Here is a 23,103-nt window from a genome sequence, read left to right as displayed (position 1 = left end):
CAGTCAGCTAAATAGGGCTCTAAAAGTGTTTTCCATGTATCAAAGCTAAACGTAATTTATGTGCTGATGCAGTTGTCCCTCGGTATCCTTGGAGGATGGGTCCAGGGCCCCCGAGGAGAGCAAAATCTGCAAATACTCAAGTCCCTTATATAAAATGGTGCTTAATTTGCATATAATCTGTGCACACCTTCTGGGATGAATCATCTCTAGATTATTTGCAATACCTAATACAATGGAAATGTCATTATACCGTATTATTTAGGGAATAATGACAAGAAAAAGAAGTTTGTCTTCCGAACATTTTCTGATCCACGGTTGGTTGAATCCAAGGATGTGCAACCCAAGGATTCGGAGGGCCAACAGTATAAAAACATGAATTATTTAGAAACAAGAAGAACAATACTAATCTACTTGAAGCTTTACCTGTGCACACCTGCTTGGTAACAGCATTTATTCAAAATCAGCCAAAGTAAGTTTTGAAGATTGTGTTTTAGCCCATCTTTTTAGGAACAATATTTTATTTTCATATACCATTTCAAAAAGCTGAATCTTAGGGTTATAGTGGAGTTCGTTTCTTTTCTCCAGGTGAGTCGCTCATCCTTACCAACATGAAGGAAGTTGATTAGGCATCTGTGTGTGAATCTTTGTGCTTAAAACAGTATAGGATCCCTCCCTTCCTCCCTTCCTCCCTTCCTCCCTCCCTCCCTCCCTCCCTTCCTCCCTCCCTCCCTCCCTCCCTCCCTCCCTCCCTCCCCCTCCCCCTCCCCCCTTCCCCTTCCCACCCAACCTTCTACATACCAGGTTGGCTCATTATATGCTAATTCTACTAGAATTCCTTTTAAAAACAGACATTATTACAGGGACTCCAAGACACCACATTGAATGACACTCCCCTCCCATAACAACTATACTTCACGTAGGAAAAATCTGGTAAAATACATTAAGCCGTCTAACAGGAGTTAATTCCATTCCACTGGATTTTTGTTCTACACACCAGAATTATAAAGGAGTTTTGCCAGATTGGATATGTCAGTATTTCTCTTTTTATGTACTTACCGTTTCAATTAATTCATTGTTTTATAAATCTCCCTTATGTTTCACATTAAATGGGAATTTGGGAAGGCAAGAGGAGGTGAATTCTCCAGACAAAACTTTGCATTTCATTTTAATGTGGATAAATCAAGTTCAATCTCCATTTACCTGAGCAGTAACTAAACTCCAAATACTGTGTAGCATGGCTTTCTGCCATTTCAGCTAAGTGGAAATCTGGAATAATCTATGTTTCTACCAATGTGAGATGGATAACACTTGTTCAGTAGAGTGTCCCTGGTGGGCTGGTTACCAGCCTTATCTGCAGAAAGGTGGTTGGAATCAAGGTATATTCAATGGGAAGTGGGTTCAACTAAAAGTCAGTGATACAAAATAGAAGTCTTCCTGGACTGTATTCCCTGGACTGCTTAACAAGCGCATCTATGTAAGTGTTTCTCATTACAATAGCTGGTAGAGAGCATGATCAGTGATTAGGTTCTGAATGACCACTAATGTAGCTCATGTTCAACCTAGGTTTTGAAGTCAAAATAAGAAAATTAACTGATATTTCTTGTTCTTTTAGGACTCTCAACTTGTATCCTCCGGACACAATAATCCAAGTAAGAAAGGCTTCTCTCTATAGCTGTATATGGCGCAGAGCATGGGGAGGGGAGATGAACATGCAAGAGACAGTATGTTAAAATGAAAAAAAAAAGCTAAAATCAAGTGGGAAAAGAAGGCCATTTGTTCAAATACTGCCCAAACGGATAATCAGATTCATGGGGACCTTGAGTGCTCATGTGTCTTTATTCAAAGGAAGAAGGACCAAAACATAGAATGGTGAATTTTGAAAACAGTCCTAGGAGAAAGGAGCAGCAGGATTTAGTGTATGTGGAAGAAAAAAAAATTCAGCAGCTAATGCATGGTCTAAATTAAAAAAAAAAAAAAAAAAGAAAAGAATGACTCCCCCAAAAGAAAACCAACCAAAGAAAAGACATCAAGACAAATGAGCATATAATCCATGAAAAAAAGTCACACCTTGCTGAGTATGTATACCTTACCCTCTTCTAGAAATGGGCACTGAGGAAGGAGTAACCTTATTGCATTTAACCAAAAAAACTCAAACCTGTTACTGACAAGTCAATTCCAACTCATAGTGACTCTATAGGACAGAGTAGGATTACCCCATAGGGTTTCCAGGGAGCAGCTGGTACATTTGAACTGCCAACCTTTTGGTTAGCAGCCAAGCTCTTAATCACTGTGCCACCAGGGCTTCTTATTGGACCAAGTGTCTAATAAAACATGTGGGCTTTTTTGTCAGAGAGAGGAGGTTACCATTCCGTGAAGTAGTGTTGCAGTTCACTTCTTTGGCATAACTGGTACAAATGTTGTCTCGGGCATTAAAAATGCATGACCTGCCCCGCTCATGTCACATAGGCACAGCCATAAGACTGTCTTTTCTTAGTTTCGTGGCCAGTCAGCTGAGAGCACCCCTTGTCAATTACAAAGCTGTATTTGAGGATGAAAATCCCTGTGAGCTAGTAGACCTGTCTTTAGAATTAAGTGTTCACCCACTGGGCATCTGTGAGGGTGGAAGGGCTGGGGAGAAAAGACATCCAAAGCAAATGCTGACATTAGGAAGCCGCAGGCTTTTAATGCACAGCTAGAGAGCAGTCAGTGTAGGGAAACGATGCTGTAAGGGTGCATGGGCAGTGTTAATTATCCCACCCTCTGCTGGAATTTGCTGTGAGCACAGGCACCAGCAAAGAGGTGAAATGCCAAGGGAGATGAAACCTGGGGGAAATAATAAATGCAGTAACAAGAAATGGAATCAGAAAAAGTGCATGGTTAAGTCCACGAGATGTGCAGACATCAGCATCCTATGCCAAAGACTAGAGGGTGCTGTCATGGATTGAATTGTGTGCCCCCAAAATATGTGTCAGCTCGGCTAGGCCATGATTTCCAGTATTGTGTGTTTGTCCTCCAGTTGTGATCTGATGTAATCATCCTATGTATTGTAAATCCTAATCTCTGCCTGTGATTAATGAGGCAAGATTAGGTTATGTTAAAGAGGATTAGGGTGGGATGCAACACCCTTACTCAGGTCAGAGCCCTGATACAATATAAGAAGTTTCCCTGGATGTGGCCTGCGTCACCTTTTATATTACAAGAGATGAGAGAGAAGTGAGCAGAGAGAGAAGGACCTCCTACCAACAAGAAAGAAGAGCCAGGAGCAGAGTGCACCCTTTGGACCCAAGGTCCCTGCACTGAGAAACTCCTAGACCCAGGAGAAATTGGTGCCAAGACACATGGAGATCTCCAAGAAATGCTGAGCCTACAGATGTTGACGGGAGACAGGAACTTTCCCCCAGAGCTGGTACCCTGAATTTGGAGTTCTAGCCTCCTAAACTGTGAGAGAATAAATTCCTGTTCGTTAGAGCCATCCACTGTGGAATTTCTGTTACAGCAGCACTAGATGACTAAGACAGATACTAAAGACTTGCCATTTCTTTGCTCACCATTTCCATTTGAATTTAAATAGCTCAGGGTAGAAGGAGGATTTAATAGATCACCTTCTCTTTGCTTGGAGTTTTTGACAGAAAGAAGAGCAAAAGAAAGAGTTGTTTGATCTCTACCATGTGCCAGTGCCTTGGCCTATGTTACTTCAGTGAATCCTCGAAATAGCTATGGGAGGTAGGCATTATTATCCCAATTTTACACATGAAAAAAAATGCAATTCTGAGGTTAAGTAACTAGCTTATAGTGATGTGGCTAAAAAAAATTGCAGCTCAGATTTAAACTCAGGGGTCTCTGCCCCAAAGCCAACAAACTTTCCATTCCACTACCTTGATTCCCAAGAAGGTTGCTTCTATCATTCCACTCAGAGATTGAATCCTTGACTAAGAGTTATGTACTGCAATTTTTGTATGCATCTGGAGTGTTTTCATAGCATGTCGTAATATTCATATGCTCAAACTGCAATTTAGTAGGCCCATCTTCTGTGGAATATGAAGTTATACCTGCTTTGTTTGGTACAAAAATCTCTGGCATCTCATTGTCTAGGGCAAGTTTTGACTGGCTTTCTCCATCCTGGGTGTGGGATTTTCTTTTATCTATTTATTTATTTTGGTCTTTTCTTCAAATAAATCTTCCCCCAAAGCAAACACATATATAAAAAGGTAATATTACTCTTTAAAAATCTGAAACTTCTCTGTAGATGATAGCACATTTGAAGCTTTAGGAGAGCTGATCCTGCTGGTATTTCCCACGCTGTCTCTTGTGCTTGGTTTGCATTCATTAAGCCACGACGCCAGTAAACATGTAGGGAATAGAGAAAGATTGAACTTCCAGAAAACCCAACCCTGTCTGTTCACATGTGCTCTGTAGAGTGTGTGTGGATTGATTGACCAGCCCTCAGTACTTCAGGTCATTGCTTTTTTTTGGTCTCTTTTTGAAATTAGAAAAACTATAGTATTTAGATACTAAGGGAAAAGAGTGTGTAAATTAAACAGGAAGTGATTTTCAATCCAGTTATCTTACAAGGTAGATACTTTGGTCAGTTTGCTGAATCATTGGTCAATTTAATTTACTATTATAAAATGGAAGCTTATTAAGCATTGAGAAATTTAAATATTAAGTTGGACACACGCAGACCCTAAGACCCAGAAACTCCTACACAAGCGTAGGAGGGAGGATGTTCATGAATGTCTGTAATAGCATGGTTTGTGGTGGAAAAACTAAACGCCCATCAGGAGTAGAGTGAATAAGACAGTTGTGGCGCATGCATGCATTGGGGTACCACACAGTGAGGGCGAACGGACCAAAGCTACGTGCCCCATTAGCTGAATCAAAAGATCACAATATTGAGTGACAGAAGTCAGTCTCAGAAGAATGTATAGAGCCTGGTTCATTCGTATAAAGCTCAAAACATGAAAAACTAAAGAACACTTTTGTATACTAATACACACGTGGATAGTGAAAACTATCGAGAAAGGAACAATGAACACAAAATGCTGTGTACTGGTAGCTGGTGGGAAAGGCTGGGAGAGGATGCTCCCTGGCGGAGGCAAGGAGGAGCTACTGGGGTGCTTGTCAACAGAGCTCCAGCTCTTGGCCTGGGAGGTGTTTCCACAGTTACGCATTTTACTTCTCTTAAAGCTGTGTGTGTGTGTGTGTGTGTGTTCATCCATATGCATGTACCTTTTTATATATATTATGGGTATGTCCTTCCATTTAACAATTTTTTAGGAAAGGCATAGCTCTTATTTTAAATAAACTGCACTGCAGCACGGTGAATTATGAGAATGAGAATCCATCAGATATAAACAAAGGGGACGTTTACCTTCGTTCAGGTTTGATGGCATTTACTTCTTGTCTGTTACCCAGTGCTGCTGTGACACAAATACCACAAGTGGGTGGCTTTAAAGACCAGAAATTTATTTTCTCACATTACTGGAAACTAAAAGTTCAAATCAGAGTCTTGGCATGTTGATTTCTTCCTTGTTGGGAGTCCTGGGCGTTCCTTGCTTCCTTGCTTCCTTGGCTTGTAGAAGATCCTTAGGTGGTGTCTGTCTTCCCACGTGTGTGTGTGTGTGTGTGTGTGTGTCCTGGTCTTTTTATAAGCAAGAATTGATTAGGTTTAGGATCTACCCTACACTGTTACATTGTTAGGTGTCATCGAGTCGCTTCTGACTCATAGTAACCCTGTGTACCACCGAACGAAACACTGCCTGGTCCTTAGCCATGCTCACAATCATTGCTATGTTTGAGCCCATTGTTGGAGACACTGTGTCAATCCATCTCGCTGAGGGTCTTCCTCTTTTTCGTTGACTGCACTTTACCAAGCTTGATGTCCTTCTCCAGGGACTAATCCCTCCTGATAACATGTTCAAAGTATGTGAGACGAAGTCTCGCCATCCTTGCTTCTAAGGAGCATTCTGGTGGTACTTCTTCCAAGACAGATGTGTTCGAACCTTCACTGTATGACCTTATTAACATAACGAAAGAAAAACCCTATTTCTGAACAGAATCACATCCACAAGTACAAAGGCCAGGAATTCAGCACGTAGTTTTTGGGGGACACAGTTCTTCCATAACACTTCTGTACAAGTCAAGTCACACTACTTTATTCTCTAGTGTTTAGTACTTGTATTGCTATAATATTGTAAATTCTGATTATAATTTTTCTAGTAGACATATCTAAAAATTAAATTGTTAATTAAATTACTGTTAATGAAGAGGACTCATTAAGAATTACTAACAGAATGTAAACATCTTAGATCTTGGCTACATAAAAGAAAAGGTGTAGCTCTACAGATGTAGGTGACGGGGAGGGAGGAGAAAAGGCAGAAGGGAAGAATGATGAGTGAATTCTCATTCTGCATAGTCTAGAAAAGAAGAGACTGTCAGAGGTTGATTAATGAAGAAATAAAAGATTAAATATATTTAAAGTTATAAATACCTGCTAGAAGCACTAAAAGAAATTTTTTAAAAACTAATAACTGAAAGGGTGAGGGACAGTGGTAATGGGAGTACATTGAATACCTTCTATTATACCTTTCATATTAAAAATCATTAGGCACCATCTAATATTGATGAGGAGTCCATGGTGGTGCAAACAGTTAACACACTCAACTGCTAACTGGAAGGTTGGAGTTTTGAGTCCACCCAGAGGCACCTCAGAAGAAAGACCTGGCAATCTACTTCCAAAAAATCAGCCATTGAAAACCCTGTGGAGCACAGTTCTACTCTGACACACATGGGGTCACCCTGGGTCAGAGCCAACTCAATGGCAACTGATTTGGTGGCGGGTTTGGGGTTTTTTGTTGTTGTTTAATATTGATAAATCTTCTGGTGGCCAAATGTGTAAGAGCTCAGGCTGCTAACCAAAAGGCCGGCAGTTCAAATCCACCAACTGTTCCTTGGAAACCTTATGGGGCAGTTCTACTCTGTTCTGTAAGGTTGCTATGAGTTGGAATTGACTTGATGGCAATGGATTTGTGTTTTTAGAAATAAAAACATAACCATATCATTTAGAGTAATGGTTCTTTGTACATAGGGTTACTATGAGTTGGAACTGACTTGATGGCACCTAACAACAACAGCAACAATGGTTGAAGAGCTAACAGAATTCAAAACAGAAGCAGTGAAAAGTCATTACCTCTTCTCTGCTGCTCAAATCTGTTGACTGTGTACATGGGTTATTTTAATATAAATTATAAAAATGTTGTAGTACAGCAAAAACTTGTCCCTGCAGCAGAATTCAGCATAACGCAGGTCCAGTTTGATTCCCTTTTCAAAGATCTTCTTTCGTACGTATCATAACACTGTTGATGGGAAGCATGGACTCCAGCTCTTCAGTCACCGTGAGGGTTTAAAGGGCAGGAATTAACACCACACAGAGGACATCCAAGTGCTGAGTATGTTTGTTAAATTAAAAATGAGACGGTTGTAATTTTTTAAAAGTCACCTGCTGGAGCCATCAAGTAATGGCATTCCTCATATTGTACGTTCATCTCGGTGGTAAGTGGACCTTACCTTTCTTTTTCCGCTACGGCATTGGCATCGATGTTAGTCAGAAGAGAAGAAACACAGTGAGCGCCTAGTGCAGGCACCGTGGCCAGCACACACGGACCATGGCTCATTTTTTCCCTGGTTTCTCTCTGTAATTGTAGTTCCACAAGCAATATGACCCTAGCCAGTCTGTTTCCAGCCTCTTAATGATCAGTACAGATTCCCCTGAAAAAAGATCAGTGTGGTATCCATCATGAAAAACCAAACCCACCATCGAGTCAATTCTGACTCACAGTAACCCTGTAGGGCAGGGTAGAACTGCCCCATAGGGTTTCCAAGGCTGTAATTCTTACAGACGGCAGCCCTGGTAGCCCAGTAGTTAAGAGCTCGGCTGCTAACCAAACGATCTGCAGTGCAAATCTATCAGCCGCTCCTTCGAAACCATACAGGGCAGTTCTTCTATGCCTTATACGGTGTCTATGAGTCAGAAACAACTCGATGGCAGCAGGTTTGTTATTGTTTTTTAATCTTTACGGAAGCAGAAAGCCACCATCTCTCTCCTGTGGAACGACTGGTAGGTTCAAACTGCTGACCTTCCAGTTAGCAGCTGAGTGCTTAAGCACTGTACCACCAGGCGGAAATAACCAGAACAACCCCAAACCCCAACGTCCTCTTTAGTGAGACAGCTCTTGAGCTCCCAACTAAAAATCCCTGACTGAGAATTTTCTAGCTTGCATCCACCATTTTCCCTTGGGTCCTAGTGACAGAGACTGTAACTCTCAACGGCTTATGCATATAAATGTTTCACACTAACTTCAGAAATTGCATCACCGAAACTTCCAAGATGTTCGGAGGAATTTTGTGTGTAGTCTTTGTGTGGGACAGAAATAATCCCACCCCCATTCTGAGCTGACTTTTCCCTGGAAAAGTTAGTTCCTTATCAGCCCTGAAGGTGCTGCGCCCCCTCGCGGCCAGACTGCTCATAAACGTCCTGCTTGGGCCCACTCTACCTCTCCTGAGTGCCAGGACCTATTCTGTTTTCCATGTTGCCACAACATAAGTGCTGCTAAGAGCAGAGATAGTCAGCTGCAGCCTAGTCCCTGCGCTGAGTCCAGCCAGCGGGTCACACAGACCCCAGATCCCACGCGCAGCCAGGCCTGCCTGCTCTCCACCTACGGGTTATGGGACAGAATTACTGGGCAAGGTATCTTCATCTTTATTATGGATTTCCTGCTTTCTGACATAAGTTGTTTGGAAATGTTCAATCCTGCCTGCTGCTGCCGAGTGTCCTGTTTCACCTACTTTTCTGATTACGATTGCACGTGGGGTGACTGTGGAAGGCTGGTGACTATGACTGCATGTGGGGTGACTATGGAAAGCCGGCGACTATGGCTGCACGAGGGATGACAGCCGAAGGCTGGCGACTGGGGCAGAGGACCAATTTCCCCAAGTTAAAGGGGGGAGAAATGATTGATTTGTTTGAGAAAAATTAAACCTCCTCATAGTTTTGTGTTATTTTAACACAGATGTTACAACTCCCTCTCTTGGGATTATGGCAGGAATTGTGATTGCTCGGTAGTGAAATGGTTCTGGAAAGTAGTAAATTGGGTCATTTTCCAGCACGGAAGTCAGTTGACCAGGCCTTATGCATCTCCGAAATGAGGCCACCACAGAGCTGGTCTGGAAGATAAAATATAAGAGTATGATTAAAAAGAACATGTATTCAGTTGCCTCCTTAGCTTTTATTTCAGCATGGTTTCATGTGTATTTGGGCTCTCTCTGCCTGATTTTTTCTGCCTGATTAGCAAGCCTGGCCGCATAATGGTTAAGAAGCTTGGCTGCAGTTTGAATCTACCAGGCGCTCCTTGGAAACCCTATAGAGCGATTCTGCTCTGTCCTGTAGGGTCACTGTGAGTCAGAATGGACTTGACGGCAACGGGTTTGGTTCTTTGGGTTTGATCAAGGCAGTTGGAGCCCTGGTGATGCCGTGGTTAAGAATTCATCTGTTAACCAAAAGGTCAGCAGTTCAAATTCACCAGCTGCTCCTTGGAAACCCCATGGGGCAGTCTTGCTCTCTCCTGTAGGGTCACTATGAGTCGGAATAGACTCGTCTGCAGCAGGTTTGGTTTTTTTGGTTTGATCAAGGCAGTTGGAGCCCGGGGGGTGCAGTGGTTAAGAACTCAGCTGTTAACCAAAAGGTCAGTAGTTGGAATTCACCAGCTGCTCCTTAGAAACCCTATGGGGCAGTTCTACTTTGTCCTCTAGGGTCACTATGAGTCGGAATGGACTCGTCAGCAGCGAGTTTGGTTTTTGGTTATCAAGGCAGTTAGAATTGATTCTGTGGCTTTCTGTTTTTCACTAAACTGGCCCACTCTCTGACAAAGTGGCTGTCTCTCGTGATTGTTCTGGCACTGTGTAGACACCCCTTAGGCTTAGAGATATGTCTGAGATAGATTTGAGTGTCTTCTTTTTTTCATAATGCTTCAATTTCCAATAGGAAAAAGAGAAGAAACTACAAAGTTTCTTTTGAGTTCAGTTTGGAAATTATCGTAGGAATGCATTCATTTTGTGAGCAAGGGGGTTGTTCTTGAGAATAAGGGCCACAAGCTCATGTCGGCAGCTAATAGAAGTGGCTGTGGTACAGGGCGTGGGCCTGAGGCCCTAAACGGTAAACCTGGGGATTCTGTGGGACCACAAGGCCTGACTTGAAGGAGGTCAGTTGCCACCATCAGGTCCATTTCTTACCACTCAACCTTCGCTGGAGTTTATTCAGCTGTTGTTACTGTCAGTTGTCATCGAGTCGCCTCTGACTTATGGCGACCCCACGTGTGCACAGTAGAACTGCTCCATAGGGTTTCAAGGCTGTGACCTCTCGGACGCAGGTCGCCAGGCCCATCTTCTGAGATGCCTTTGGGTGGGTTCAAACTGCCAGCCTTTTAGCTAGTAGCGGAGCACTTAACCATTTGCGCCACTAGAGGACCTTATTCAGCTGTTAGCACTGCGCAGCCATGAGCAATCCCAGCCAACTCACGTTCTCAGTGATGGCCCTTCCTCCAGCCCCTAGGTCGAGGGAATGAAAAGAAGCTCCTTACAGAGGAAGGGTGCCTGGTTCAAACCATGCTTAAATGATGATCTAAGAATTACACTGTGCCTATTGCAAGAGGGATTTGCCCTTTAAAACTCTAGAAAGTGAACTGGCTCCAGGTTCCCTTAGCTAAAACTCATTAAATCCTTGATGTCTACAGACCAGAGAACATCTCTTTAACAAGCCTTTCAGGCAGTCAGGGAGGATTTCTGGTTTACATCTTATTCTCCATTAACACAGGGGTCCATGGGTGTCATTCCTGGGGACCTCATGACATGTGGTGTGACCTCAGTGCTCTGTAATATTCTGTCCTCCAAGTTCTGATTCAGCCTGACCTGGTTTAGCTTGTGTTAGCAGATGGGATCAAAGTTCAAAGTCCCTTGGAGGTAGAATGCTAATAGAGTTTCTTTCTGTAAATTTTCTGTAACATACAGTAGAAGGGAACAAGTTCCACTGTGAGATGCTCATCTCTTGGCACGGCCTTCACTCCCAGCCTCTGGTTCTCGGTAAACAGCTCTTTCGTCCGCACACATAGACCCGTGCCAGGCAGTTGTGTTGCACAGAAGAAATTATTTTGCAAATCAGGTTCTCAGACAATAAAAGATGTTTTAAAAGCCTCCTGTTGCACATTGCAAAAGATTGTTACTACGAGCATGGAAATTTATTTAATCTCTCTCAAATCTTACAGACCGTAACACTCACATGTTGGTATTTTTCTTCTTCTTTTTTAAGAGAAAAGCGATGCTGAACCACAGAGCCCAGACAATGGTCCAGCAAGTACATCGTAAGTCCCTTTTGTGTTTCCGTCAGACAACTGTTGTTTACTATGCTTTGTAAGGTGCAGACCTGTGAGTGTCTTGTGACAACTGCAGTACTGATAACTGAAGAGAGCTGCGGCTCTCCTTGCTCACGATGATGTCTTTTAAATGCTCTTGGATGCCGTCGCATTTTCTGTTCTTTCTTCTGCTTTAGCCTCCTGAGTGACAGTGATCTTGGAAACGCAAATGCTCTTCTTTTTAAAGGTAGAGGCGTAATGAAATTCGAGGGTATGCATAGGGCGGGCGGAGGGAAGAAGGAAACTCTTCAGAGTCTGGTTGGAGACTTTCAGTCCTGTCGTCATAAACGCAGACCTTTTCACAAGTCCTGGGAGATAGTCTGTCCCACACACCTGTGAAGGGCTCAGGTCATTTAAAAGCCTGCCATCTGCACCCTTACCTCTCAATTACATGAAAAATACAGTGATTGGTATCTCCAGAGTCTCTAGACTTGACTGGTATCTTTGAATTAACAAAATCTGTTTGACAAAGATAAGAAAAAACACTTGTAAAGCATGTGTTTCTCACTCTGCATTTTATCTTTTTCCTCTTAATGTTTATGGCGGCACAGTGAGTAAGGGCTTGGCCACTAACCAAAAAGCCAGCAGTTCGAATCTATCAGCTGCTCCTTGGAAACCCTGTGGGGTACTTTAATTTTTTTTATTATAGGGTTGCTGTAAGTCCAAATCGACTCAACAGCAATGAGTTTGGCTTGGTTTGGGTTCTCAATATTCAAAGAATCCATATATGTTTTTTAAGGATGAAAATGATGCTAAGTTGTTATAAAAAAAAAAAATACCAAGGTTTAAATAAAATCATTCGCATGCTAACAAATTACTTTATTTTAGTTCTGCAGGAATCAGCAACTGGTTTGTGCCTCTAAAATCTTTTATTTTTCTCTCTTCTCAGGGGTGAGGTATGCTTTCTCATCATAGGAGAGATTTGTGAATCTATCTACATGCAGACTAGGGCTCTTATTATCAGGCATTGAAAGTGCTATTCATCAGAAGTCACTGTGGTAAAATATTACTAAGTGTCTTACTTTGTCAAAGGTCTATTTTTTAGCCTAGGAAGATCCTTTGGTTTGCACAGGATGGCTAGATACTTCATAAAACCAGAAAAAAAACAAACTCATTGCCGTGGAGTTGATTCTCTTAGTGACCTTTCCAGACAGAGTAGAACTGTCCCAAAGGATTTCCAAGGCTGTGATTTCTTCAGAAGCATGCTTCCACATCTTTCTCCCGTGGACCAGCTGGTAGGTTCGAACCGCCAACCTTTTGGTTAGCAGTGGGGCGCTTAACTGCTGTGCCACCAGGGCTCCTTAGATATTTCATAATGAACATAAAAATAACATGTTTGTCTTTTTTAGGATATGACCTAATATCCTAAAACTAAATAGTTTGATTGTCATGGTTTCTGATGATATAATGAATGTGACTAGTGTTAAATGGCTAAAATAATTGCTAGTTTTTTTTAATTTTTTGTTGCAAACTATAATGGGAAAAGAGTTTTAATGCCATCTGGAGGCATCCTAGAGAACTGAAAAGGGTAGAATCTGAAAAATTCAGTTCTTTTGAGTAACTTGTGAGACTGGATAAGAATTGATGCTCCTAGAATGTAAACTATTTAAGGGTTTGTTATATTTTTTTACAAATTATTTTTTGAAACTGTTAATTGTTGTAGCTTCTCTTTTTTCAAATTCTTAATAATAAAATTATTTTGAAGACACACAAAGGAATATACAAAATATGTTGGAAAACTACTAGCATCCTACATTGAATTTTACATGTTTTGAAATCACTTTCAGTAGATACCAGTTTTGTTCATGAGATTCGATGTGCCATTAAAGTTTTCTAAAAGGTCCTTCCCCCCCAAAAAAGAATTGCTTTTCATAATTCAGTTCCTTACTTCCTATAAAGCCAAAAGCAACTAATGCTGTCGAGTCAATTCTGACTCATAGTGACCCTATAGGACAGAATAGAAGTGCCCCACGGGGCTTCCAAGGAGTGGCTGGTGGATTTGAACTGCTGACCTTTTGGTTAGCTGCAGAGCTCTTAGCCACTGCGCCACCAGGGCTCCTTATTTCATATGGCGTATATAAAAATAAATAAGTTGTATGAGGAAATACTTCTAGATAAGAACAGTGGGAGCTTGGGCATCGCCTAATGTTCCTGCCTTTGAGGAAAGCAGATCCTTAGTCATCTGCCTGACTTCCTGCCTCTTGAACTAGAAAGAACAGAGAAATAAAGAATATTTGAGGTTTTGAGGACTCTGTTAAAAATGGAGTTCTAAACCCGAGCCTCTTGAAGACTAAGAGAAGGAAGACTTGAAGAGCCCTCTAACCGTGCCTCTGTTATAATTCAGCAAGAGCAACAGCATGTTACGAGTACAGAACAAGGATTCAGGATACCTTAGATTTTCCTAGCATCTTACATTCTTATATACAACACCTCATTTTAACGTAGTTTAGGTAGACAGATATGTAGAGCAGAGACGGCATCTCCATTTTACAGATAAGAAAGCTGAATGGATCAGCTTAAGGGATAAAATTAGGACATAAATGTTCTGAGATTTTGCTGTTTCCCCATTTATCATTCTGAGAGGTGAGCAAGTTGCAGGAAATAAAACAAAGTCATGAGTCAGAATCAAGCAGAAAACCTGGGCTGAGGTTATTTCTTAAGTGGTAAGGGTCAGCGCGATCGGCATGATTCCGGAACCATGTGGGTGGAACCAGGAGTACCCAGATGCCAGAAAATGAAATAAGGGGGAGAGCCTAAGTAAAACAGACCAAAAATTATGGGGTCCTTGGAAGCTGAAGGGGTGAGACAGAGCAAACACAAGAGATAACATACAATAGACACTCAGAAAGATTCGTACTCATGGCTTTGGTGGGATACACGTGGCTTCAGTAATGCCTATATAGCCCTTCTATCTTTGTAATTCCATGAATCACTGAATCGTTTAAAAACACAATACGGGCTTAAGTTGTAATACAAAGTTGAGAGAGTCTCCAGAGAGAAAATCATTTCCCGAAGAAGGCCAGCTAACTTCCTTTAAAAGGAGATTCCTTCACTAGCTTCCTTTAAAAGAAGGAGATTAATCTTTATAGGTTTTAGACATCATTGACCAATGTTCTAGATAACACCTGAAGAACTCTTCAGGATATATTATTTCATAATTTCATAAGTATTCATAAAGATGAAAGGTGAAATTTATTCTTAATACATATACACACAAAAGAAAACCCATAAATTTACATTTCTATGACAGTTTCAGCACTAATAATGACAGGATAGCACTTATTAGGGTAACTCTCCTGCAAATAACTTATAAACGCTGAACAATTTTTTTTTTTTTAATTCTTTGAAGGCATTAGAGGCTGACTAAAAGAAGGCATAGACTATAGGGAATTTGATCCTTGAAAGAAGAGAACTAGACTGGGTAAGATCTATGTTTATACAGCTTCCCCCATGGAGATACTACCCAGTCCAGAAAGAGCAACTAGAACTCATGAAGAAAGCCACAGTCTTATTGGCATGAGGTATCAGAGGATGGGGTTCAGGGCTGCCAGAGTGGCTGGGAACTAAGGGAGGAAATACAAGAAAGGAGAGGACGATAGCAAGGAAACCCTCATTCTGTGTATAAATTCCCCTCAATCCTTGGATGATCCCTAAACTGCACATGTAGAGGGGGAGGTATCAGTAAGCCCAGAGGAAAGCAATAGCTAGAAAGCTAAAAAAGCTTGTTGGAGATTTTAAACGCTGCCTACTGAAGGGGAAAGAGTTTGGAGTTTGAATCCCACCCAAGTTAGAGGGGCTTGGTAAATGCCTTGGGTTTTCCATTGAAAACCCAGAAGAGCAATGCTTTAGGAGTAAAGACTGCCCCAGCATTGAAAATTCACTCTAAAACTAAGGGCAAAACCAAATAAACCAAACCAAACCCGTTGCCATTTAATCGATTCCAGCTCACAGCAACCCTGTAGGATAAAGTAGAACTGCCCCATAGAGTTTCCACGGCTGTAATCTTTATGGAAGCAGACTGCCACATGTTTCTCCCGCAGAGCAGCTGGTGGGTTCAAACTGCCAATCTTTCAGTTCAAAGCCAGACACTTTAACCACGGTGGCACCAAAAAAAAAAAAAAAAAAAACACCCATTGCTGTTGAGTTGATTTCGACTCATAGTGACCCTATAGGGCAGGGTAGAACTGCCCCATAGGGTTACCAAGGAGCGCCTGGTGGATTCGAACTGCCGACCTTTTGCTTAGCAGCTGTAGCTCTTAACCACTGCGCCACCAGAGTTTCCACTCCCTAAATAGTGTAATGTTAAGTATACATAAGCTCAAGGTGATCAGCTGGTAATTTAATTCCCTGATAGGACCAAAAAAAAAAAGTCAACACCATTTAAAGGAGAAAAAAAAAATCTGGAGTTTCTATAACATTATCCATAATGTCCATTATCTAATAAAAAACTAAAAGACATGAAGAAATAGGAAAATGAGACCCACCCAGACCCAGTGAGACCCACAGTCAAGAGAAAAAGTATTCACCATGGAAGACCCTGAGGTGACCTGTCATTGCTGTCGTTGTTGGCTGCCTTGCTGTTGATTTTGACTCATGGTGACCCCATAGAGCAGAGTAGAGCCACTCCATAGGGTTTTCAAGGCTGTTACCTTTCATATGCAGATCACCAGGCCTGTCTTCTGAGATGCCTCTGGGTGGGTTTGAACCGCCAACCCATTTAGGTAGTCTGTCGCTTAACCACTGCACACCCAGGGTGACTAAGTGTTAGAATTTGCAGACAAGAACTTTAAACCAGTTAATTGTAATATGTTCAAGGATGTTAAAAAGAAAATGTTCGTAATGTCTAAACAGAAGAGGAATGTCAGCAGGAAAACGGAAACTATTAAGAAGAACTAAATAAAATTTCTGGAACTGACATTTACAATATTTGGAATGAAAAACTGATTGAGTGGCCTTAAATGAATAGTGGAGATACCCAAAGAAAGGATCAGTGAACTTAAAGCCAGATCAATAAGATTTATGCAGTGTAAAGAACAGTGGGAACAAAAATTAAAAAATAATGAGCAGGGCCTCACTGGGACAATATAAAGCAATACATGTAATCGGGGTCCCTAAAGGAGAAGAGAGAGAAAAAAAAGAAATAATTGCTGAAAACTTCCCAAACTTGGTGAAAACCATTAATATTCATATTTATCATCGATGAAAACTAAAGATAAAGAGAAAACCTTGGAAGTGGCCAGAGAAAAAATGACATTTATATACCTTGAAGTAGCAAAGTTGAGATTTGAACCCAGAATCAGACCCTGGAAGCCCCAAGCTCTTAACCACAGCCCCATTCTGCTGCTACCTCAGATCTCTTTGTGGTTTCCCTTGGAGACAAGAGCCACCCCAAAAAGAGCAAATAATGAAGGTAATGCCTGAAGTGGAGGACTAGGCCCAAATCCTGCCAGATTGTCACCTACACTAGAAAAATTCTAGGAATAATGCGCAATTGGAGATTTCTGAGATTCTGTGAAAGACACAGTTGGGAAGAGTCAGTGCTTGTTCGGTCTAGGTTTGCCCACCACTGAGGTCAGATCCCTACAGCACAGGCTTGTAGAAAGACCCCAAGGGAGTACTCTTCTGAATTTGTACATGAGCCTCAACTGAGCAAAGTTTAAGTGTCACCCTAAAGAATAGATGAAGGTCTGAAGTGATGATCTTAAATTAAAGAAATGAGATCGAACACAAAAATTCTACTTTTAAGAATAACAACAGCAAAAAAGAGTCAAAAGGAAGATGTTCGGTCAGGTGTCTACATGGAACAATAAGAGACTTGGGAATCATTACGAACCCAAACCGAATTAGAACAACCTGTGAAATATTCTTCCTTCGAAAGTTAATACAGTCATTGGAATTAGTACCTGTGAAGGGCCTGTTCCCTAGTAGACACTCCGTAAATAGTTGTTATCAGGATTGGTGACTTGTAATAGCTAGAAAACAACCCTGTCTCTGTGGTTGGTAGTGATCGGCACTTTATCAGATTTTTAACCTCTCCTTTAAAAAAAAAAATTCAGAAAGGGTTAAAGAAAACCCATTGCTGAAGAGTTGATTCCGACTTATTGCGACCATATAGGACACAATAGAACTGCCCCTTAGGGTTTCTAAGGCTGTAAATCTTTCCCGAAGCAGACTGCCACATCTTTCTCCCACCGAGTGGCTGGTGTGTTCGAGCCACCGACATGTTGGTTAACAGCTGAGTGTTTTAACCTCTGCACCACCAGGACTTAGTATTTATATATATCTGTGCATAATAAGTTGTTCTTTGCCGTCGCGTCTATTCTGACCCATAGCAGCCCTATAGTGCAGAGAAGAACTGCCCCACAGGGTTTGCAAAGCTGTAATCTTTATGGGAGCAATCGCCAGCCGGTGAGTTCTAATTTCCAAATTTAGGGTTAGCGGCTGAGCGCTTTAGCCATTGTGTCACCAGGGCTCCTTTTGGCACTATTGATCCCTTGCCATTCAGTCAGTTTGGACTCATAGCGACCCTATAGGACGGAGTAGAACTGCCCAATAGAGTTTTCAAGGAGTGGCTGGTGAACTCAAACTGCCGACCTTTTGATTAGCAGCCGAGCTCTTAACCATTGCGCCTCCAGGGCTCCTAGAAAGAGTTAAGGGTGGTAAAAATAAATGTGATTAGAAAGTTTGAGAGGGTCTTCTAGTAAAAGCCTGGGACTGTGAGAAAGAAAGTCTGAGCGGTCAGTTGCTTCGAAGAGGTCAGCCGGCACACGCTCTGCTCCACGTTCTCGGGATAGAACCATGGAAGGGGTGGGCAGCTTTACCTCGCTCCACAGCAGACTCCGCATTGCTTGAAGGAGGCTAAAGAACTCACCTGCTTTACTGACTTCTGTTTTAAAATGAGATAGTCTTGGAAGATGGGAGTGTTGATTGCAGGAAGAGAGGTCCTTTCCAGGTGTATAATGTGCATTTGTAAAGGCAAAAGGTGTCACCTGTTCACACTGATAAAAAAAACTTCATTAAAAATATCTTATGCCCGTGTAGAGCTGTCTTAGAAAACATTAAACATGGAGAAAAAAACATACAGAGGAACAAGCATATGTTAAATACATAAAGATATTTATCATCTGCACATGTGCGTTTAATAAGCAGGTTACACAGCCTGAGCATATAAGGTTCTGGAAATTGAGAGATCAAAGTTGATTTAAGAATTCTTCTGAAAGATGTCGATTTTTTTTTTCCAAAGAAACTTGAAACTTTCCTGAAATTTATTTTCGCCATAGTGATCTGTGTCTAAAATGATGAACTGTGGCTGATCTTTTAGTCTATGAGGTGTCTGTCCCCAGAGACCTCTTTTCCATATCTGTTGAAGTGATTTGCCAGGATTGTGTCTGTTAAGAAAATGAGAAACCTAGAACATAGCCTTTCCCTAGAGAGAGGCTGCCAGACCTTGTCACTTCAACTCTTAGACACCAAGAATAAAAAGAAAGGCACTTGGGGATCCTTGGGGCCCCCAATAGGAGATGCAGAAGCTCGACTGAAGCAGAAGAGCATGGTTTAGCCAAAGCACGAAAGGAGGACCTTCACCCAGTGCTCAGGGACCAGCGAATCAGCTTTGGACTGAGCGGCGTTGGTGAAGAAGAGGTTATGAAGAGGCTGTGTCAGACTGCCTGAGGGAGATTAGAAGTTACTGCTGTTTGGTTGTACTGTCAGATGAAAACACAAAGTTAACCCAGGAATGTGGGTCAGAAATTAGGCCATCACAGATTGAGACCGGAAACCTTGTCTTCCTTGTCTTCCCTGCTCGAAGGCCTGTAGTCCAGAATGAGTGCAGAAGGGTTCTAAGATGAAAATAAGGGTTTGTTTCCTGTCCTCTGCTTGGGTCCCAGGTTCTCACGCTCTCTTTCCTCTGTGCCCATTCTTCATCCAAATTTTCCTCTCCTTTCCATGTTTTCTAAGTCAGAGTTTCTCAAACATGTTTAACAAAACCGACACAGTCAGAAATACATTTTACGACTTAACCTGTGAGAACGTGTGCCCGGAAACAAAAGTGCCACAGAGCATTACCTAACATTACTGTGATATTTTCTGTTCAGATTTCAGATTTTTAAATGCAGGTACAACCTCACCAATCTACTTTTTTCTGCCACTGTCAACAAAGCACTGACCATCTCAGTTTCCTAGTACTGGTATGTCAGAAATACCATATATGGGTTGCTTTAAAGAGCAGACATCTATTGTCTCACTGTTCTGGAGGCCGAAGGACCAAATCAGGGTGTCAGCCATGTCAATTCTTTCCTTGTAGATAGCTCCAGGCATTCTTTGGTTCCTTGACAACCGTCACATAGCGTCTGTCTTTCCCGGTGTGTGTGTGCGCCCACACTTCTTTATCTAATCTGCTCTTTTGATAACTCAGAAGTGATTAGATTTAGAACCCACCTCCTTGGGTATGATCTAATTAGCATAACAGAGAACGCCTGCTTCCAAATTGGGCTGCATCCACAAGTATAGGGGTTAGCATTCCAACACCCATTTTGGGGAGGACACGGTTTAACCCGTAACGCTGACCAATAAACAGATAGGTGTGTACCAGAGCATTGGGAAAAGAAAAGACAATGACCGTAACGGGCGCTGCCATGTTTCATTCCCAGACCGGTTGCTTTATGTCAATGATCTCCTCAGTCCTCCCAATGACCTTGAAAGGTGGGGCTTTCTTTCCACATTTTACAGGTGAGGAAACCAAGGCTCAAATTGTTTCAGAAACTCACCCAAAGATCTGCAACCATGAGTGTTCTCACTTAGGTCTGCTCTTTGACTCTGCCGTGTGTTCTCTCTCTGGCCACACTGCCAGAACTTGACTAACGCATTCCACTTCCTGCCTGAGGGGGTTCTAATAACCTGGCACCGTCTAGTCGGTTCTCACTCATAGGGACCCTATAGGACAGAGTAGAACTGCACCATACGGTTTCCATGGCTATAATCTTTATGGAAGCACACTGCCACATCTTTCTCCCTTGGAGTGGCTGCTGAATTCAAACTGCCGACCTTTCAGTTAGCAGCCAGGTGCTTAACCACTGCACCACAAGGGCTCCTGAGCATTCTAATAGGGCCTAGAAACACTTTAACCCAAAGGACTGACAACTCTGAAAATGTTACGGCCCATTCACAGGCTCAAGAAGTAGAGGCTTGGAGTGTATGTTCGGGCAGAAGGGAGACATTTCTCAGTGACTCCTCACTGAACCGCGTAAACAGCTGCATAGTTCACTGATGGTTAAGGTGGACCCAGTCCCCAGAAGTAAGTTTAGTACCTTTGAAGTTACCTCTTCCAGTCCACAGAGATATAAATTCATAAACCTTAAAAACCAGTTACTATCGAGTCAGTTCCAATTTATGGTGACCCCATGTGTGTCAGAGTAGAACTGTGCCCTTAAGGTTTTAAATGGCTGGTTTTTCAAAAGTAGAATGCCAGGCCTTTCTTCTGAGGTGCCTCTGGGTGAACTCAAACCTCCAAGCTTTCAGTTAGCAGCAAGCATGTTAACAGTTTGCACCACCCAACCAAAAACCCATTGTCTTCGAGTCTATTCTGTCTCACGGATACCGTATAGGACAGAGTAGGACTGTGCCATAGTGTTTCCAAAGCTGTAATCTTTACAGAAACAGATTGCCACATCTTTCTCCCATGGAGCTGCTGGTGGGTTTGAACCACCAACCTTTCGATTAGCAGCCAAGTGCTTAACCACTGCACCACCAGGGCTCCTTTGCACCACCCAGAGACTCGCTGAGCCACTACTGTATATTCACTGCGGCTTTAGCAGATGGCGAAGTTCTGTGAGCAGTCACGCAGGCCACGAGGGGGTGTGGTTCACATCGCCAGCTTTACTGACTGCAGTGGGCAATCAATAAGTATTGCCTGACATTAACAGGCTGATGATACTTCCTCCAAATACCATCTTTCATGAAGCTTCTCCCTGTCCTTTTGCTAAAGCCTTGCTCAGCATTTAGAGCGTAATGTTTATTCCATAAAAAACTTTGTGTGAATAAACGAATGAGAATAACACCAAGGGTGCTTAGAATGCATTTGCTGCGCATTTTCTGCATCTCCTGAAGAAATACCGCCAGCTGGTTTGTTCTTTGTGGTTGTTGTATGCCGTTGAGGCGATTCCAACTCATAGGAACCCTACAGGACAGAGCACAGCTGCCCCATAGGGTTTCCTAGGCTCCAGTCTTTACAGGAACAGATCACCAGTCTTTCTCCTGCAGAGCTGCTGGTGAGTTCAAACCACTGACCTTTCAGCTAGCAGTCAAATGCTCAACCATTGCACCACCAGGGCTCCTTCTGTAAAGATTACAGCCAAGAAATTCCTCTGGGGCAGTTCTACTCTGTAACTTAGGGGGTCACCGTGAGTTGGAATCAACTCGACAGCACACAACAGCAATCTTTGTAGGAGCGGGTTACCAGGTCTTTTCTCCCATGGAGTGGCTGGTGAGTTTGAACTGCCAACTTTTAGTTAGCACAATGGTATTACCGGGGGGCTCGGGGGGTACAGATCGCACCAGGTGACACTGTCAGAGGGAGTGACACCAGGATGATTGTCTATAAAATTTTTGTGCAGTCTTTCAGCAGATATTTATTATTTTGTATAAAAATATTGCTGTAGTTAGTTATAATAAAAACTTTTTCCTAAGTCCAGTCTACATATATCGATATACCTACAAGGCTAAAACCCTATGCTCACTTACTTTTGAACCTTCTAAGGTCCAGACCATGGTGGCGAAGTGATTAAGAGCTATAGCAAGCTACAGCTGCTAACCTAAAGGTCGGCAGTTCGAACCTACCAGCTGCTACTTGGAAACCCTATGGGGCAGTTCTACTCTGTCCTGTAGGGTCACTAGGAGTTGGAACCAACTTGACGGCCATGAGTTGTTTAGTTTAATGCCCTCCAGTCGGAGCTGTCGTTATTACCCAATTACAGTGACACCTTGAGTCATGTGGCTTCATCTGCGTGTACCACAAGCATGCACGGTTGTTTTCGTTGCTGCCGAGGTTTATGATTTACAGGTGATATTAGCACAAGAAACATTACCAAGGATTCTGTATGATGTGGTGCAGGGGAGGGAAGAGGGGTGATACCACTGGGTACTGCACTGGGTGACATAAGCCTAGTGACAGCGCTGGGTCAGCCGCCGAGCTCTTAACCACTGTACCCTGGCGCTCCTGTTCCTTCTCTACTGATTCCAATTACTCTGTTGTTGTTGCTGCGGGGTTGATCCTGACTCATGGCGACCCCGTGTTGTGTGGAGTAGAACTGCTCCATAGGGTTTTCAAGGCTGTGACCTTTCCGGAGCAGGTCACCAGGCCTGTCTTCTGAGGTACTCCTGGGTGGGTCTGAACCCCTTACTTTTGTTTAATAGTCCGGTGCTTAACCATTGCGCCCCCCAAGGACCCCTAATTAAGATATAAACCTCCAACATGCAGAGCTTGTATTTAGCAACAAAAATTCCTCCCCAGGCCACAGGTTCTCCTCACACCCCTAAGGCACTAACTGGTTGCCTCCCCAGCAGCCTGGTACTCTAATGATGCTTTCTAAGCCTTAGATGTCTTTTTGGGGCCAGTCATTCCATTGGACATATTGTCTTATTTAAC

The 23,103-nt window shown here is 42.6% G+C and overlaps 1 protein-coding gene across 7 annotated transcripts in view; it reads left to right on the top strand.

The window, feature by feature from the left end:
- The window catches only part of AFF3 (ALF transcription elongation factor 3), a 667,929-nt gene that overhangs the window by 437,158 nt on the left and 207,668 nt on the right, over positions 1-23,103 (top strand). For all 7 annotated transcript variants that reach the window (XM_023552564.2, XM_064268477.1, XM_064268478.1 and 4 more), the window contains 2 exons: positions 1,613-1,649; positions 11,360-11,411. In XM_023552564.2, coding sequence (XP_023408332.1) covers positions 1,613-1,649; positions 11,360-11,411 — 89 coding nt within the window. The remainder of the gene's footprint in view (positions 1-1,612; positions 1,650-11,359; positions 11,412-23,103) is intronic.

This window comes from Loxodonta africana, chromosome 15 (genome assembly GCF_030014295.1).
Source record: "Loxodonta africana isolate mLoxAfr1 chromosome 15, mLoxAfr1.hap2, whole genome shotgun sequence".
Taxonomy (NCBI): Eukaryota; Metazoa; Chordata; class Mammalia; order Proboscidea; family Elephantidae; genus Loxodonta; species Loxodonta africana.
Note: the sequence above shows the minus strand (reverse complement) of the source record. Positions and strands in the feature narration are given on the sequence as shown.